This window comes from Podarcis tiliguerta, assembly GCF_965153285.1.
Source record: "Podarcis tiliguerta genome assembly, chromosome: 3".
In the NCBI taxonomy this organism is placed as follows: domain Eukaryota; kingdom Metazoa; phylum Chordata; class Lepidosauria; order Squamata; family Lacertidae; genus Podarcis; species Podarcis tiliguerta.
This window is the reverse complement of record NC_139536.1, coordinates 17624302-17644208: the sequence shown is the minus strand read 5'-3', so window position 1 is coordinate 17644208 and position 19907 is coordinate 17624302. Positions and strand designations below refer to the sequence as shown.

Genomic DNA, 19907 nt, shown 5'->3' with positions numbered 1-19907 from the left:
CGCTAATAGTGCTAATCCGCCAATGGGCTTGCTTCGCAAGACGAAAAAACCGCAAGACGAAAAGACTCGCGGAACGGATTCTTTTCGTCTTGCGAGGCACCACTGTAAAGCAATTAAAAAATACAATAGAGTCTCACCAGAACAGCAGCAGTAAAAGCAAATACACCTGTGCCTTGGGAACAATGCTTTGGAGTAGAGAGAACAATGGAGGCTCTCTCTCTAATCCGGAGTTTCCCAAACTTGGGTCTCCAGCTGTTTTTGGACTACAGTTCCCATCATCCCTGACCACTGGTCCTGCTAGCTTAAGGATGATGGGAATCGTAGTCCAACTGGAGACCCACGTTTGGGAAACTCTGCTCTAATCAGTAATAAATTATGGTTGCTGATGTTGACATGAGTCTGAGCTGAGGTGGTGCAGCCACCTGCTGAGGCTAAGGTGTTTTGGCCTGGCCAGTGCTTGATTGGGAGTCCTAGGTGCGCTGCCTTTGAGTTCCATGAAAGAAGGAAGGTGGAAGACAAATAAAATAGCTCTGAGAGTGGTTTTTAATTTTACTTGGGTGGATACTGGAGAGGAATTATCTTTATTATTTATTAGACTCCTTATCTTTCCCTTCACCATGAGGATCCTCCAACATAGTGGAGAAGATGTTATAAGGAGGAGGAGCTATAGCAGAACGATGCCCCAATGTTGCATTTTGAGGACCAAGTAGTCAAAAAAGGGATATGATACCATGTATATGTAGGGACGCGGGTGGCGCTGTGGGTTAAACCACAGAACCTGGGACTTGCCAATCAAAAGGTCGGCGGTTCGAATCCCCGCAACGGGGTGAGCTCCCATTGCTCGGTCCTTGCTCCTGCCAACCTAGCAGTTCAAAAGCATGTCAAAGTGCAAGTAGATAAATAGGTACCGCTCTGGCGGGAAGGTAAACGGCATTTCCGTACACTGCTCTGGTTCGCCAGAAGCAGTTTAGTCATGTACGCTGTACGCAGGCTCCCTCAGCCAAAAAACTGAGATGAGCGCCACAACCCCAGAGTCGGTCACGATTGGACCTAGTGGTCAGGGGTCCCTTTACCTTTACATGTATGGAGCATAATACTCAGAAACATACAGGAGACAAAGCATTCACAAATGCTGGGAATCAGGAGTGGTGGGGAAGGTCAAGCGAAGAAACAGACAGACCTCAGAGCTTCCAGCTTCCCAAGCTGGCAGACTTCAGCAGTGACAATTGTCTTGAGCAAACCATTGTGTTTTGCATTACTGCAGAATCTCAGCCAAATTACAGGGGAGGGCTGTATGTAGCTCAGTGGTGGAGCATCTGCTTTGAATACAGAAGGTCCCAGGTTCAATTCCCCAGGAAGGGGTGGTTTAGACCCCTGTCTATAACCCTGGAGAGCCACTGCGAGTGAGTGCAAACAATACTATGCTGGACCAATGCTGGACTCAAGTATAAGCCTATGTTTTCAGGACATTTTTTATGCTGAAAAAGCCCCCCTTGGCTTATACTCGAGAGCCAGTGTGGTGTAGTGGTTAAGAGCAGTAGACTCGTAATCTGGGGAACCGGGTTTGCGTCTCTGCTCCTCCACATGCAGCTGCTGGGTGACCTTGGGCCAGTCACGCTTCTCTGAAGTCTCTCAGCCCCACTCCCCTCACAGAGTGTTTGTTGTGGGGGAGGAAGGGAAAGGAGAATGTTAGCCGCTTTCAGACTCCTTCGGGTAGTGATAAAGCAGGATATCAAATCCAAACTCCTCTTCTTCTTCGGGCTGCTCCTTCCTCCTCCTCCACCTTTGCCGCTGTCGGCAGTGGAGGACGAGCAGCCTGAAAGCAGACCTTTGGGGCTGCTTGTTCTTCCTCTGCCACTGCCGCCACCAGCCTCTGCCCCTTCGCACCACCCTAGGTAGGCAGGGGGACGGGAGGGGCTGGGGGGGAGAGAGAAGCCCCCTCTGCCGTGTGCGCACGCACACACACACACTCCGGCCCACCAGGAGGTTTGTGGTGTGGTGAACTGGCTTATACTCGAGTCAATAAGTTTTCCCAGTTTTTTGTGGTAAAATTAGGTGCCTCGGCTTATATTCAGGTCGGCTTATACTTGAGTATATACAGTGCTTCCTATGCGTTATTACTGCAGTGAGATAAAATACTTACAACTCATCTAAGCAGCCTTCTGGCTGCTTCAGCCTGTGCCCATGAAGGAGGTAGTCGTAAATTTCATGGTTCTGCACTCCTGGGTACGGAGTCATCCCTCGGGTCGCTATCTCCCACATTGTAACACCGAAAGCCCACTGCAGGGAACACAGAGATAAACATACATTTAGATAGGCGTTACAGAATACCTTGGGAAAGATAATCTCCTAAAGTGCAACCCTAAACATACTGTAAAGGTAAAGGTAAAGGGACCCCTGACCGTTAGGTCCAGTCGTGACCAACTCTGGGGTTGCGGTGCTCATCTCTCTTTATTGGCCGAGGGAGCCGGCGTACAGCTTCCGGGTCATGTGGCTAGCATGACAAAGCTGCTTCTGGCAAACCAGAGCAGCACACGGAGACACCGTTTACCGTCCCACCGGAGCGGTACCTATTTATCTACTTGCACTTTGACGTGCTTTCAAACTGCTAGGTTGGCAGGAGCAGGGACCGAGCAATGGGAGCTCACCCCGTCGTGGGGATTCGAACCGCCAACCTTCTGATCGGCAAGTCCTAGGCTCTGTGGTTTAACACACAGCGCCACCCGTGTCCCTTAAACACACTGATCTGGGAATAAATCTCACTGAACTCAGTGAGACTGATGCCCAAGGAAGCTAGGATTGGGCTCTGTTCCCTCACACATTGTTTGAAAATTCTATTTGTGATATCCTCCAAAGTATTTGGTACAATGTAGTGAAGCTCACATTGGGGGGGGGGCGGGTTGTAGGTGTTGCCAACTTCATCAGATGCAGTTCTTCTGCATCAGAACTAGCTGCACAGTCAAGTGTCGAAACTGACATGAGTATGTAAGGGCTACTTTTTCAGTTCAAATGAATGGATAGATGTTGCATAAATTTCCCGTTTTCCCCAATCTCATACAGTATTCAGTTTGCTGTACTTTCTACACCAATTTTCTAATTTCAGGGTGCATTTATCCTATCACAGTCATACCTCGGGTTACAGACACTTCAGGTTGTGTGTTTTCGGGTTGCGCACCGCGCCGAAACCCAGAAGTACCAGAACGGGTTACTTCCGGGTTTCGGTGCTCACGCATGTGCAGAAGTGCTAAATTGTGCTTTGCGCATGTGCAGAAGCACCGAATCGCAACCCATGTGTGCGCAGAAGTGGCGCTGCGGGTTGCGAATGTGCCTCCCACACGGATCACGTTTACAACCCGAGTTTCCACTGTATACACTTTTGGGGACTAATTGCTCCAAATACAACACATTTGTGTATATTATTTCCACCAATATATTCATTTTTATGCATACATTCCCCTGATATATACTTTCCTTGGGTGACAGGAGTGGAGATGTGCATTGCAAAATTCGGACAAGGGCAACTTTCAAAGAACTGATGTTCCATTTCGCATGATGTTTCAGGAAGCCTGAATTACATCAGTGTGCATTAAAATGCAAACCAAACTGAATGTCCCTCCCATTACGTACCACGTCGCTTTTTGTCGTGTAGACTCGGTCGGCAAGACTTTCTATTGCAATCCACTTCACGGGCATCTTTGCGATGCGCCCCTGCCGGTAATAATCGCCGCTGTAAATCTTCTTGGATAAACCAAAGTCTGCCACACACACGGTCATGTCGTCCCGTAACCTGCCCATCGATTAATACGAAGCAGCATTAATACAGATTCATGTGAAAAGGACAAAGGCAACTGAAATATATAATATTATGTGCAGGCTTCAGGAAAAGGCAAAAGGCATGGCGATGGTGAAGCTTTGAAACCCATGTGGCCCTTCCCACACAGAACCCCTGGGAAAATGAAGACCTATTAAGGGATTAGGGATTTCTAATAAGACAGTTCACAGCCTTCTCACAAAACCACAACCCCTGGGACAGCCCTTGAGGGTTAAATTAGGCCTTTAATTTTATAGCTTGGATGCACCTTTTAAGTGACTCACGAACACTTCCAAAATAATAATTTGCACTGATGGGAGGTCTCCTGACACGATTCCCATCAATCTACCCATTTATTATTCTCATGCTGTTGCTCCATTGTTTGCCTTTTTTAATTGGTATGTTCTTAATTTATATTTTATGTACGATTGCATTTTGTGCATCGACGAAAACCACCCTGAGATCACATTTACACAGTCAAAGGCTATCTAGAAATTGGAGAAAACAAAATAAAATAAATTGCACAGGTCCACAGATAAAGATGTTCTGGATTAGGCACAGGCAAACTCCGTCCTCCAGCTGTTTTGGGACTACAACTCCCATGATCCCTAGCTAACAGGACCAGTGTTCAGGGATGATGGGAGTTGTAGTCCCAAAACATCTGGAGGGCCGAGTTTGCCTATGCCTGTTCTGGATCCAGGTAGCTGAAGAAAATAAAAGTTTTTCCCCCCTTTAAGCCCCAAACAAGCTGCAATTGTTGGGTGAAGCCTGCTAGGATCTTTTATTGCTGCCTCAACAAATTGCTAGACAGCAGTCTGAAAAGTCAGGAAAACCTGGCCTAGACCTGACCCAGATTCTGGCACATTTTGGGCATATCCTTTTATTTGAAGCATTTCTTCCTTGCAGTTCAGCCAAAAAGGCTCTGAGAGAGGCTTGCATAAGATCAGAGACAGTCCATGCCTGCAGGCTTACAGTCTAAAATAAATTACACCGAAGCAAACAGGGATACAGAAAGGAGAGGAAAACAAACAAACTCTGACACCAATTCTTAAAGTCACATGACCAGTGTGATAGGAATTTTGAGGTCTTAGATATATGGTAATGTTCATAAGTGTACCAACCAAGCACATACATAGATCAGCACAGGAAGACCGAACTGGAACCATTTTGATTCCTAAACTGACCAAATGTTTTCCCTGCAAGGGGGGGGGGGGTCAGGGAGCCTTCTCAGGAACTGAGTAATCAGCATTTTAATGGGTGACAGACTATCAGGAAAGGCAAGCAGATAACCTGGCAAACCGGAAAAACAACATTCAAAGTTCTGTTTTAGATTGCCTTTTTTGTGATGTAGGTGTGATGTATCTGAGGGGTGGTCTTAGGTGACACCCCTTCTGTGATGTATGTATGATGTTTCTGGGGGTGGTCTTGATCTACAGGGTGGCAATTTCAAAAGTCTTTATAAGGCCTTGCGCACCATTTTTCTGGGTTCCTCCTCCTCTCCTGAGTGTGAGGGGAGCACCCTGTTGCAACAGATCAATAAAGATCAGGCTTACTAGCTGCTTTGCTTTTCAATATTCTCTGGTTGGCCTCTGTTATCTTCTCCTACCAATAGGGAACCTATGTAAGGACTCTATATGGGCTCTTGGATACCCCATAAGGGAAAAGGGCAATTTTTGTTTACAACACCAGCTTGAATGGAAATAGTTTAAGAAGTGGGGGCCACTTCTCACCATGTCTTTCCTCTGCTCCCTTTTCCCCAGCTACTGCCCCCAAGGTCTGCAGTGGTTTGGAGAAAAGAGGTCAGGGAAGTGGAAATCACTCTTTTATACCTCTAAGCCCTTCACGGCCTAGGACCCTCGTACCTACGGGACCACCTCTCCTGGTATGCCCCACGGAGAGCCTCAAGGTCCATAAATAGCAACACCCTAGTGGTCCAGGGCCCTAAGGAAGTTAGATTGGCTTCAACCAGAGCCAGGGCCTTTTCAACACTGGCTCCGGCCTGGTGGAACGCTCTGCCTCATGAGACCAGGGCCCTGCAGGATCTGATTTCTTTCCGCAGGGCCTGTAAGACAGAGTTGTTCCGCCTGGCCTTTGGCTTGGAGCCAATTTGATTCCCTCCCTCCCTCTCTTTCTTTTTTCTTTTCCTTCTCCTCCTGCGATGAGGCTACATTTTAATATTTTAATGTTCCATTATTTTAATGTTGTATTTTACTTTTGTTTTTAAGTTGTAATCATTCATCTTGTTTTTATTATTGCTTGTAAGCCGCTCTGAGCCCGGCCTTGGCTGGGGAGGGCGGGGTATAAATAAAAAATTATTATTATTCTTATTATTATTATTAAATCACTTCCCACCATCACTTTTCACCAGTTCGGTGTCAACCCAGATTCTCAGGTCTGGGCTCTGCAACTGGTTCATCTAGGCCAGGCCACAGAAAATTTGCAAACTTGAGAGAAGGATTTCTCTTTAATGTGCAAGTTTTCTAAGTGCCATGAGCCTTTTTGCCTCCGATAGAACATTCAAATCTGAATGCTCCCCGCAACTGCAGACTGAACTTCCAGCATGATTATTCTGAATCTGCTCCTAAAAAAGATGTTCCAAAATTCAGAAATACAGTAGTTTCTGCTCGACTTTTGCTCAAAGCTGTAGATTCAGAGCAAGATTAACATGCGCTTTTCATTCCTCTTTCTGTAGCGGCAAAACCCAAAAAGAAGACTGAAGCTGGACTGTTTTATTAAGAGCTGAAGGAAAGAACGTAGAAACTCACATGCAGTTTCGAGCAGCCAGGTCTCTGTGGAGGAAATGCCTGTTGCTGAGGTATTCCATTCCCAGAGCAATATGGATCATAAACTTCAACAAAGTCTGCAGTGGTACATACTGGGAAAGAGGAGGAGAGAAGAAAAATCGTCATGAATTCAGCGTATTGTTAACAAGCAGCAGCAACAACAATACAGTCATACTTCGGGTTGAAGTAGCTTCAGGTTAAGCATTTTCGGGCTGTGCTCAGCAGCGACCCAGAAGTAATGGAGCGCGTTACTTCTGGATATCTCTGCTCGCGCATGCGCAGACGCTCAAAATGACGTCATGCGCATGCGCGGAAACAGTAAATCGCGACCCGCGCACTCGCAGACGCGGGTTGCGTTCGCTTCAGGATGCGAACGGGGCTCCGGAACGGATCCTGTTCACATCCAGAGGTACCACTGTAATGAAAATTAACAAACCTCCATTTTTAATCAGAGATTTAAGGCTGTTTACAAGGATAAAAGAAAACCCATTCAAGAGCAACCAAAACACATTTCCCAAAGCATTTCCCAAAGCAAGGGTGTCCCTCCAAACATTCCTGGATTACAATTTGGCCCTGGCCAGAATTAATTTTCTTAATTCCTTACCTATCAATCTATCAGGTACTTATCTATATATTCCATTTATATTCCACCTTTTCTCCAAGGTGCTCAAGGTGGCGTACATGGTTCTTAGTCTCCCCTTTTTATTTTCACAACAACCCTGTGAGGTTAAGCTGAGGAACAGTGACCAGCCAAGGTCAGCTGGTGAGCTTTGAGGCTGAGCAGGGACTAGAACCCTCCTCTCCCAGGTCCGATGCTCTAACCGCTACACCACACTGTATCTCAGCGAACTGACGACAAAATATATCTCAGGATTCCTTGCACAACAGAAAACCTCTTCCCCAGCCACCTCCTCACTGAGCCTGTATCGAACATACGTGCTCCTTCAGAGCTGGGCTCTAGTAAATGATAAAATGAAATGCATCCTGCTCCTTTTAGAAGAGGGAGAAATGTGGCCCCCATTTTCCATTCCAGCACAACGGCAGGCAGGATAAAGCTCTCTTTGACTATTCCCAATTACATGCAAAGACATCATTTAATTTTCCACTTGTCTGCAGCTCACGCAGATTCATACGCTTAAGTTATGAACAACTCCTTTGTTTACAGCCGTTGGACAGAATCATCATTTGTTTATAGCAGGGTTCATTTCCCCTCCATATTTTCTTTAGTGAAATAAATGCGAGAAATCAAATTAAGCCAGTCGTTTATCACCAAAAAGAGCACCGTCAGCTATTGTGACGATTTGCTTTCCACTGAAAGGCCCTTCAGTGGGTTGTCCTGTTTCAATAGGACTCCTTTGTGAAAACAACGGAACTGCTTTCGCCACAAAACGTAGGGCAGCCATCTCTTCCAGAGACCTTGTCTCCAGAACAATTAAAGCCTTTCTCTGCTGTTCCAGTACAAGGATAAGAGTCCATCCATTTTTGACACTAACAAGGAGGACCACAGCCTGGTCACTTACAGGAACAATCCTCCAGAAAGCTGTCATATTTCTTGCAACTGGACTTTAGCATCAGTGGGGTTTTGAACAGAAATCAGATTTCTTTCTGTCTGGCAAGATTGTGGCCTTTATATCTCGCCAAGTGCGGCATAAGTAGGCAACACTCAAAGGTCAGGAATCAGTAGCTCAGCAGATGCACACAACAAGAATGAAGTCCCAGCCCGTTCCAAACCAAGGGACAAAGCAAACTGATCCGAATACTCATTCTGCCTCGCAAAAGTACTTGTTCACTTAAAGTTCCAGAGTGTAACATCCCTTTATCCATCCAAGGCAATTGTGAGAGGTGAGAAGAGGTTCATGGGCCAGTCTACCTTTATCCTCCACTGCCCCCCACACTGATGCCTCCATGAACCTCTCTTGCCAAACGGTATCCCTCCAGTTATTGAATTTGGCCGCTGAACCTTTGATGGAGCCCTTGTGTCTTTATACAGCCTTCTCCACCCTTAGGGCCCCAGATATTGTTGGACTACAACAGCCATCGTCCTTAAGTCAGCATGGCTAATGGTCAGGGATGATGGGAGTTGTAGTCCAACAACATCTGGGGACCCAAGGATGGTGAAGATTGCTTTATAGGAGATGTTATTCTCATGTGGCTGTGGCTTAAGCTCCTGTGCTGGTGCAGTCATGTGACTACGGGCAGGTGACTAATGGGATTCAGAATAGCAGCCTGCGGAAACTTTCCTGGAAATAAGCTGCACTGAACACAGTGGAACTTTAAGGTGCTGGTTTTGACCTTTAAAGCCCTTCACGGCCTAGGATCCTCGTACCTACGGGACCGCCTCTCCCGGTATGCCTCAAGGTCCATAAATGGCAACACTCTAGAGGTCCAGGGCCCTAAGGAAGTTAGATTAGCTTCAACCAGAGCCAGGGCCTTTTCAACACTGGCTCCGGCTCGGTGGAACTCTCTGTCTCATGAGACCAGGGCCCTGCAGGATCTGATTTCTTTCCGCAGAGCCTGTAAGACAGAGTTGTTCTGCCTGGCCTTTGGCTTGGAGCCAGTTTGATTCTCTCATCCTTTCTTTTTTCTTTCTCCTCCTGTGATAAGGCTGCATTTTAATATTTTAATGTTTTAATATTTTAATTGTTGTATTTTAATCTTGCTTTTAAGTTGTATTCATTCAACTTGTTTTTATTTTTGCTTGTTAGCTGCCCTGAGCCCGGCCTTGGCTGGAGAGGGCGGGGTATAAATAAAAATTATTATTATTATTATTACATAGGTTTGCACTGCATATCTCTTAAAGATCTTCATTTGCTCACCCCCCCTTTTTTTACATGGAACCACAGACAACTTGTATTTTTTCCCCTCCTTAAAACAGTTTTGCTTTCTGCGTGGCACAGCATGCCTTTTGTTTTGTTTTCTCAGCTGCAGAAAAGCAATGCTAAAAATACACTGAAATGGCATAGCAGGATTCAGATCAAGCCTCTAAATGTTTTCCTGCACTGGGCAGTGTTGCCGGATGAGGACCTCCTCATTTCTTAGGAGGAGGAAGCAGGGGTTTTGTTCTCTCTCGTAATACAAGGAGTGCAACCTTTCCTCGGGAGGTGGCTGGACTCTCCTTCCTCGGAGGTTTTTAAGCAGAGGCTGGATGACTATCTGTCTTGGATGCCTTAGTTGAGATTCCTGAATTGCAGGGGGTTAAACTAGATGACCTTTGGAGTTCCTACACTGGCTCCCAGTACGTTTCCGAGCACAATTCAAAGTCTTGGTGCTGACCTTTAAAGCCCTAAGCAGCCTCGGTCCAGTATACCCGAAGGAGCGTCTCCACCCCCATCGTTCTGCCCGGACACTGAGGTCCAGCTCCGAGGGCCTTCTGGCAGTTCCCTCGCTGCGAGAAGCCAAGTTACAGGGAACCAGGCAGAGGGCCTTCTCGGTAGTGGCACCGACCCTGTGGAACGCCCTCCCACCAGATGTCAAAGAGACAAACAACTACCAGACTTTTAGAAGACATCTGAAGGCAGCCCTGTTTAGGGAAGCTTTTAATGTTTAATAGATTGTTGTATTTTAATATTCTGTTGAAAGCCGCCCAGAGTGGCTGGAGAAACCCAGCCAGATGGGCGGGGTATGTATGTATGTATGTATGTATGTATAAATAAATAAATAAATTATTATTATTATTATTATTATTATTATTATTATTATTATTATTTATTTTCCTTCCAACTCCATGGTTCTATGATTCTATGAGCAATACAAGCTGTTATCACATTTCTAGACAGACTCCCAGTCTTCTGTTCTACCAACAAGGCAATTCTCTCCCAAATAATTGATTACCTGTGGGCCCATTCCAAGCCTTGAGCGAAGGAGGAAGCTATGCAGATCTCCATATTTCATGAACGGGAGAATCACCATGGGTTTGGGGACGTGCTGAGAACTTGGTTCTATACACACACCTAGAAGGGATGGAAATAAAATCAGCCCAGCGCTTTCATTCAACAAATGTCTGCTGGGAAACTTGAATGGGGGATTGGTCCAGCAGAATTTCATCCCAGGGATCCCAAGGCATCTATCTCGTGAAAATGGGGAGTGGGGGGGGGCTCCGCTTCAAATCTCCTGGTCTCCACCTGCTTAAGGGAGAAGGCAAGGGGCTTTAATCTCTGCTCATCAGATTATGAGCGGAGATTAAATCCTGAGCATGGTTCAGGGAAAACGGCCCGGTGGATGAAACTGAGCATCCCTCCTAAACCCAGACAGATTGGTTTGCAGGCTAGATGTTCCCCAACCCTGATTTATCAGACAAAATAGCCACTACTTAGGCCTCCGCAGAGATAGTGACACCCACCCACACCTTGGCCTTATGCTACGAATAAAATATTGTCCCTGACAACTGCCACTTGTTGGTTGACCCACCCAGAAGTTTGATGACATTTGGATGATCGAAGTCTTTCATGCAAGCTGCTTCTCTGAGGAACTCTTCGATTTCTCGCTGGGAAAAACTGTCCACTGAAAAATTGCAAGAAAAGGGGGGAAATGCTTATTACAAAGGGTAATACCCCCTTCCCCATTTTTTTTTAAATGTAAATATTCCTTGGCCTGTGGCAATTAGTCCATTAAATTTATTTTATATGGCCAAAGGATTTCACAGTGAACAACAGAGGGCAAAAACAAGGCATTGCCCTAATATATACATTTTTTCCAGCATTTGCCAGTTTAACTATGAAAGGAAGAGGCTGCCTGGCTGGAAATTACAAAACAGACTCCCCCCCCTCACACACACTTTGAGTTTATTGAAAGGTCACCATATATCCAGACCAGAGTTGTTACCTAAGCAACATTTTTTTTGGCACAACTAGATAGTTTGGCTGAATATTTCAATAAAGATTTTCTGTGTTCAGAAAGCAACCCTTTCACTCTGTGGCTAAATAGGGATCCAGATCTCCCAAGCATCAAAACTCTAACTTTGATCCTTACAGGATTATATATATTTTTAAGATAACACCAATATAATCAGATTCTGTTGCAAATTTATTCTATGATTTTGGATTCCCAAAACCAGAAATGTGTGACTGCCTCAGCTTCCAACTCTCCTTCTTTTGGGGGAATGAGGACAATTGATTCGGAGGAAGTATCAGAATGGAAGAGAGATTTGCCCTCAGAACTGGCCCTAGCCATCCCCATTGTTCCAAAAACTCTAGGGCAGGAAAAGCCCAGTTTTCTAGTAACTCTCTGGGCTCCCATTCTCAAAGCAGAGCTCATTTTTGAGGGCATGTATGTGTATTTGATGGAGGCAATCACACCAGGAATTGTGGGGTTGGGAGGGAAGCAAACTTTTGTCAAGAGAACTCTGGTTCACGGTTTAAGCAGATCCAAAGGCCTGTCCTAAAGGCAGAAATGTTTTTGTCTGCCTGTATCCCATGCTGGAACATGGGAACAGAAGGCTTGGCAAGGCTTTAGTCAAGCTGAAACCATGTACCAGGGTGGAAAAGATACACAATTTGTTCGCAGCTGTGAGTGACCTTCACAAGACTCCCTAAGAACAATGGAAAACTGTTTCTGCCAAGTGTTCATCTCATCACCTTCTGTGTACCAATACAGTTTAGTTGTGAGCAAGGGGGAGGTTTAAAAGGAACCAATCCGTGTGTGCAGGAAAAGGTTTCTGGGATGTTGGGGAACAAAGACAATGTCCTTTGTGCTCTGGCCTCCATTTCAGCTTCATCTCTTTTCTATCCAAACAGCTTTTCCTAACGCATTTTCTGCGCTGTAACTTTACACGTCTTGGGAACACGCACACAGAGAAGAAAACTTTGCTTATAGATTACTGCTTGTAATAATTTTACCCAGTGTTATGTCTTCTGTGCTGAGATATGTAGGCCAAGAGATACTTCCTGGACTTCTAAATCTAGAAGGATTTTCTATCATTTTCTCTTGTAGAGGAGCTCCACAGTACTGTCAAAACTCCCTCGCAACCGTTGCCGGATTTATGTATAAGCTAAACAAGCTATAGCTTAGGGCTCCACTCTCTTAGGGCCCCCCAAAAAATTTAAAGGAAAAAAACCTGGATGTACATTCCCAAAATATAAGATAAAAAACAAATAAAATAAAACCTACATACAGCAACAGTGTTTTGTGTTGTGTAGGCTCCTGTGATGTAAGTAATAGGCCCTGCCTGTATTTCACTATTAATATACTTCTTCTTAATTGTATTTCAGTTCAACAATTACTTTGATAAAATACATATTTTGTTATGTGCAAATGGCTTTAGATACCTATTAGGCCCATAAATTTGATCGCCGAAGAATTTATGCTTTTGAATTATGGTGCTGGAGAGACTCTTGAGAGTCCCATGGACTGCAAGAAGATCAAACCTATCCATTCTGAAGGAAATCAGCCCTGAGTGCTCACTGGAAGGACAGATCGTGAAGCTGAGGCTCCAGTACTTTGGCCACCTCATGAGAAGAGAAGACTCCCTGGAAAAGACCCTGATGTTGGGAAAGATTGAGGGCACAAGGAGAAGGGGATGACAGAGGACGAGATGGTTGGACAGTGTTGTCGAAGCTACCAGCATGAGTTTGACCAAGCTGCGGGAGGCAGTGGAAGACAGGAATGCCTGGTGTGCTCTGGTCCATGGGGTCAATAAGAGTCGGACACGACTAAACAACTAAAACAACAGGCCCATAAATTACCATATAGCATATATTCAACACAAAAAACAGTGACAATTTGTTGTTGAGAAAGGACAGGTGGACATATAAAGGGCCCCATTACCTTCAGTAGCTTAGGGCCTCATCAATCCTAAATCCGGCCCTGCTGGCAACACACCTAGGGGCATCTGAATGTTTCTTATAAAAAAACCAAAACATCTCTAGGCCTACCAGATCTGCTGGTACTTACACTTCATAGTTTTCACAGCTACTTTCTGGGTAGTTCCATCAGGATTGCTGAGATTCCCTTCCATGACTGATCCAAACTCCCCTAAATGAAGAAGGGGAAAAAACACCTTGCATTTATATCTGTCCAGCACTTAGAAATCAGTCATTAGCTTTATTGGGCTTTCTTAAGGAATGTTTCATTCTGGATGGTTTCATTTGATGTTTTAAATATATGTTGCACACCGCTTTGAGATTTTAAAATTAAAAATATGAAGCAATACAGAAATGAAAAGAAATGAAAAAAGTGGAAAGAAGTAGAAGTCTCAGCAAAGGAAGAATGGATACAAAAACATGGAATATGCAGAAACGGCAGAAATATGCAGAAACTTACTGGAAGAATAAGAAATCAAGATAACAAACTTTTTAATGAAAGAATGGAAATGGTTTATTGAATATTTACAGATAAATTGCAAACAGATAAAAAACATTGGCAGGATTATTGTAATAACCTGCAGTTTCACAAGAGTATATATTTAAAGTAGATAATTAAATGAGGAGATTAAATGAATTTGGATATACGGAAGATATTAAAAAATAAATTTAAGGAACCGCAGAAAGAGGGGGAAGGAAGGATGTCAAACTTTGAAATATTAAATTGATTGTAAAACTATTGAAATGTATAAACTTGAAAAGTAGAAATAAAAACTTTTTTAAAATAATGAAATGAAATGAAGTAATGAAATGTAATGAAATGTAATGAAATGTAATGAAATGATGATAATGAATTTAATAATAATGATGATGATGATGACGATGTAGCCTTTCCTGTGAGTTAAGTGTGCTTCAACCCTTTGATGTTTTCCCAGGGAGCAAGTCTGGTCTTGTAGATGTTAAGGGAGCTAGATTTCACCTTGCCCAGCAGAGGGCAAGCAGGAGCTTTCTCCTGCCAGTCTGGGGAGCAGAAGGACTCACTTAGGGTTTGCCATTCTTACCTTCTCCCAAGATCTTCCCCAGAGCCAGGTTGGTCCTAACAATCACAACATCCTGGAGTTTCTCCTGTAGCTCTTCACTCACACCAAGGCTGCCCACTGCAAGAGAGGCCTTCTGATGAGTTGGGGGAAAGGAGATGGCATGCAATTTTATTCAAAAGCCTAAGACAACCAGAGGACACCTGCTGGCACCCAAGGAAGCGAGTGGCCTCTTTTATGCTTTAACTCATGGGTAGGCAAACTAAGGCCCGGCGGCCGGATCCGGCCCAATCACCTCCTAAATCCGGCCACCGGACGGTCAGGGAAGCAGCGTGTTTTTACATGAGTAGAATGTGTCTTTTTATTTAAAATGCATCTCTGGGCTATTTGTGGGGCATAGGAATTCGTTCACCCCCCCAAAAAAAAATATAGTCCGGCCCCCCACAAAGTCTGAGGGACAGTGGACTGGCCCCCCGCTGAAAAAGTTTGCTGACCCCTGCTTTAACTTTAGCTTGGTCATCACTAAGCTGCAAAGTTACGTAGAACAGCTTTTCCTTGACTATTCTACTTCAGAGCAGGGGTAAATAATCTAGTGACTTACTGACCCTTGAGAGGGGGATTTTCTCTTCCTTACCAAAAAAGAAAAGTAGAGTATCAGCAAGTGACTTACAAAACTTTAAGAGCATCTAGCATAACGTAGATAAAATCCATACAAAAAATCCATAAGGCAGACAGCAGCAATGTATATATATATCTCTCCATCAATAAGCACCATCAACCGCCAAACGCCTGGGAGAAGGCATACGTTTTACTTGACAACAAAAGGATACTAATGATGGTGCTGGGGAGATCTCTCTAGGGGTCCTTCACAAGTGAGGAGCCACCACTGGAAAGGCCCTGTCATTGCCACCCTCTGTGCCTCCACCTCAGATAAATCATTTTGATCCACCAAATGCATTACAGTGGTACCTCGGGTTAAGTACTTAATGCATTCCGGAGGTCCGTTCTTAAGCTGAAACTGTTCTTAACCTGAAGCACCACTTTAGCTAATGGGACCTCCTGCTGCCACCGCACCGCCAGAGCACGATTTCTGTTCTCCTCCTGAAGCAAAGTTCTTAACCCAAGGTACTATTTCTGGGTTAGCGGAGTCTGTAACCTGAAGCGTATGTAACTTGAAGCGTATGTAACCCGAGGTACCACTGTACTGCTTTTTTTAAAAAATAAAGAAACAAAACATTAAGCAGCTGTAGTGACACATCTAAAACTTACGTGTCAATTCAACAGCTCTGCGGCCGTAGGACTTCTTTGCTCTGTAATTTACAGCCAGTTCTGACTCATCACTGCTGAAGGCGTACCTAAGAGCGGGTGGGTGGACAGAAAGCATAACATTGTCACGGCGCCGTAACAGTATTCCCCTCAGCCTGAATTCTCTGGAAAGCATGGGATTCACAGCTGCAGAACGAGGCCTGGGGGTTGTCACAGACAGGTGTTGGGCTCACAATGAAGTAAAAACAATAAGAAACATCACTATTCTCATGTTTTTCCTTTGAATGGCTTGACCGATACACTCGGTTCCATTACTTTATCTCGAATAAACTCCTGAATTAAACTTGACTATGAAAGAATGCTGAGTCACTCAGCTATTTTGGGGCAGGGGGGGAAAGCTATGTGGATTATTCATTTCCTATTCCTATAACCACGCTCTTATGAATAACAATGTAAAACCCTATAAACTTTCACTTCCGTACACTGTTGTGTTTTCCCTTCCTGGCTCGCAGTTCCAAGTTTCTCAAAGAGAAACCAAGACCTTCTGAGCTGGGAAGGCCAAAGCGATTAACCTGAAAGCAATTAACATGCATAGAAAAAGAAAGAAAGAAAGAAAGAAAAGGAGTAAGAATCATAGAAGAGGGACAAAGCACACAATAAAAGGTTTACCTTTTTCTGAAATCATGCCCCTCCCCCCCCCAAGTGGCTATTCTTATTGTTTTTAAATGTTCAGAGCTTTTAGTCTTTGAAATATGTTTATATTTTATTTCAAATTATATTGTTTTACTGCTTTGCTGTTTGTTACTCTGTGCACCTTTGGGAGGAAGGCTGCAAGAGACATTTACAACAACAACAACAACAACAACAACAATATTCATCCCAAGAGGGAAGTTCCATCTAAACAAAACTAAGATAGTCATCTGTGCCATCCATGTACCCAGCCAATGCAAAATTTCAGTTTCCTTACTTCCTCTAATACCCCAGATCAGCACAACAGAACACAAAAGACCAACATTTCACAATATCCAAGCTCAAATCACCCATAGTGCCCTCCAAAAAGCTGTGGTTTTGGTGATGTGATGGAGCTTGGGAACTGAGCAACTTGGAACAGCATCACTCAAATGTACTAAGCTATTGGGAGTTTTGCAAAGAATGCAATAAGTTTACTTTAAAGCTAAACTCAACAAGTGTCTTTACTGAAAGCTGGTGTAGCTCAGAGGCGTCTGAGGAATTGAAGCCCTGTTAACATTTCTGCAGCGGGGTCACAGCAACCTCCCTGTCTCCAGCAACTTAGAGCCACCCAATCAGCAGGGAAAGGGAGACTTTTTACCCACTGCTAAGAAGTCTTCTCACTTAGAGTGAAAGGAGGAAAGTAAAAGGAGGGGAGTCAGCTATTGAGGAGTGGCTCTTAGGGTCATTCTGGAGAAGGGAGAACACCAAGGAAGAGTTATTCTGTATGCTCCAAAGCGAAGCATTTAGGGACACCGAAAACATAAGGTGCTCCAGTTTCTACAGAATGATGTGCACGTTCCGTTGTGTGCAGTCAAACCTCAAGCAAAACACAACTTGCATTATGCCAAAAGAAGACATTGGAGCGCCAAATTGTCCGCGTGAAGGGCAGTGTGTAGAGATCTGCGCTGATAGCTGCAATGCATCTCTAAATGCATAATTGCAGGATTATACTGTTGTCTTATGGGACGCGGATGGCGCTGTGGGTTAAACCACTGTGCCGCTTGGGCTTGCCGATCGAAAGGTTGGTGGTTCAAATCCCCGTGACAGATGAGCTCCCGTTGCTCTGTCCCAGCTCCTGCCAACCTAGCAGTTCGAAAGCACGCAGTGCAAGTAGATAAATAGGTACCACTCCAGCAGGAAGGTAAACAGTGTTTCCGTGCACTGCTCTGGTTTCACCAGAAGCAGCTTAGTCATGCTGGCCACATGACCAGGAAAAACTGTCTGTGGACAAACATCAGCTCCCTCGGCCCATAGAGCGAGATGAGCGCCGCAACCCCGGAGTCGTTCACAACTGGACTTTACCTTTACCTTTACTCTTGACTTGAAGGGTCTGTGTCATGAAGCGACACTGCACTTCTGAATTTGCCACTGCACTACAAGTATAACTTGCTAAAGGGCAGACCAGATGTGTATCTGTTTCTTAAATATATGGATAGGAAGAGGTGGTGGGAGGGTAGCTTTCTACACTAAAGGAGTGCATGGGGAAGGGAGTGACCTGACCTCCCTACACTCTGCTGTCTAAAGACATTTTTGCCAGAGAGCTGGCAAGGAGGAAATGCCTTAAAGCCTTGGAAAGCAGAGGGAGGTGGCGGCAGCTGTCACACTGCTCCTGTAAGAAGTTCGCCTCTCCATCTCTTTTAATAGCCATACACCCCTCACCAGCCCTGCTTCATATACTTCTGGAACGGGTCCTAAACACTGGCAATGCCTAGAGAGGACAGAGTGTGCATGTTGCCCAGATAAGAATGAAAAACCATTTTTTTCTGCCTGAAAAAAGTTCCACACCCCTTTAAACAAATGTCACAGCGACTTGTTCGCTGTGATTCTCCAGGGTTCAATCTTTTAAAAGTTAGATCTGTGTAGGTTTGTGGGGGTGGGAAGCACACCTTGTCCTTCTTGAACAGATGTGCAGAAACATGTACACAATCACCAATTAGGGCATTATTATTCTGCATCAAGGCTTCGCCACAGCCCGGTTTTCAGAGGCACATTAGGAATACACTTCTCTCTCTCTCTGGCCCACTCAGAACAGCTGCTCATTTCAAAAGGTCTTACGAGAAAAGGCCAAGAGCTGATCTGTTTGGAACTTCGTCGTATAAGGTCACAAGGGAAGGAGTTTTGTGAGCTAGGATTACAATGGGCCTTTGTTGATGCAAGAAAACAATCCTTGGATAAAACAACAGCCTCCCATGTTAAAAGTGACTAAGGATCAGAAGAGGTGTGTGTTGTAAACAGGATTCACAGTTGCAAAGCACAACCTGCTCTATTTCTAGAGGGCTGCCCCCCTAAAATAAATCTGATTCCTGTGATTCCTCCCAATTCCTCTGATTCCTGATTCCTCCCAATTTTAGAATGACCAAAAGGGGACCTAAGGCACAGGGTGCAGATTAGAGTGGCCTTAAGTTCAGAGAAACTTGACTGTGTGTTATTGTTGTTTTTTGTAAAAATATCCAAGACAATTAAAACCTTTAGCAGTCAGAAAACTGTTCACAATCACATGCTCAACTGAATCATGCTTCACAAAAAGGTTACAGAGCCTCTATTATCCAAATCTGCTCATTACATGAATTTGGGCTCTGTGTCCTTTCTTACTGCTCACTGGGGCATCATGGAGCTAAAATCCAGTTTATTTAAATCCAATTTTGTTTCAGCAGGAGGAAATTAAACGGATGGTTAAGGCTGCCATCCTGTGCATTCTTGCTGGGGAGTCAGTCCTACAAACCTCTGTAGTTTTACTCAGAAGTAAGCCCCACTGTGCTCAATGGCTCTTACTGACATGCAAACATGCATACCATTTCAGCCTAACATACTTAAGTCTTGGGCTGAGCCTGGGAGTTCAGCACTTAACTAGCCAACCACACTGACTTCTATTCAATTATCCTGCTTAATATAGACTTTAGAAGGTAGCTTTCATCACAGGGGATTGTGACTATCCTAGATGCATGGAGGTTTTTGTGGCTCAAAGGTGGACGTTAATGCCAGCTTTATGGAAGATTGCTCCTGAAACCTAGTGAATTTTTGCATCGCCCAATCAATGAATTTCGGCTAAAGGGGTGAATGGGCCCCTAGAAACCAGCTCCCAAGCTTAAAATGATTATAATTTTGTCTTTTTGTGTGTGTACTTACCCAAACTTGGTCTCTTCTGTGAACTTTTTCCTGATGATCACAGACGCATACAGGATTAACCCGACGACGACAACTCCACATATAAACCCGAGGACTATCGTCAGTGAATGTGTGCTTTTTGATGCTGGAGTTGAAGAAGAGGCAGTAGATACGAAACCTAAGACAATAAGACGCGTTACAGAGAAAAGGGAGTGGAGATCTTCATACAGTTTGGGGACCTGGGGAGTGTTACAGCGATGATTCTTCAACATCAACTTTGATGGACTGGTCATGTTGTGCGGATGCCTGATGATCGTCTTCCAAAGGAACTACTCTATTCCCAACTTAAAAATGGAAAGTGTAATGCCAGTGGTAA

General features: G+C 44.6%; 1 protein-coding gene across 4 annotated transcripts in view; it reads right to left on the bottom strand.

Annotated features, from left to right (window-relative positions):
* The window catches only part of MERTK (MER proto-oncogene, tyrosine kinase), a 54174-nt gene that overhangs the window by 1056 nt on the left and 33211 nt on the right, over nt 1-19907 (bottom strand). For 2 of the 4 annotated variants that reach the window (XM_083432994.1, XM_083432993.1), the window contains exons 10-18: nt 19553-19709; nt 15698-15783; nt 14453-14548; nt 13483-13563; nt 11002-11094; nt 10426-10544; nt 6577-6686; nt 3628-3787; nt 2144-2280 (exon numbers count right to left, since the gene is read on the bottom strand). In XM_083432994.1, coding sequence (XP_083289120.1) covers nt 2144-2280; nt 3628-3787; nt 6577-6686; nt 10426-10544; nt 11002-11094; nt 13483-13563; nt 14453-14548; nt 15698-15783; nt 19553-19709 — 1039 coding nt within the window. The remainder of the gene's footprint in view (nt 1-2143; nt 2281-3627; nt 3788-6576; nt 6687-10425; nt 10545-11001; nt 11095-13482; nt 13564-14452; nt 14549-15697; nt 15784-19552; nt 19710-19907) is intronic. The other 2 variants (XM_083432995.1, XM_083432996.1) reach the window with 1 other exon arrangement.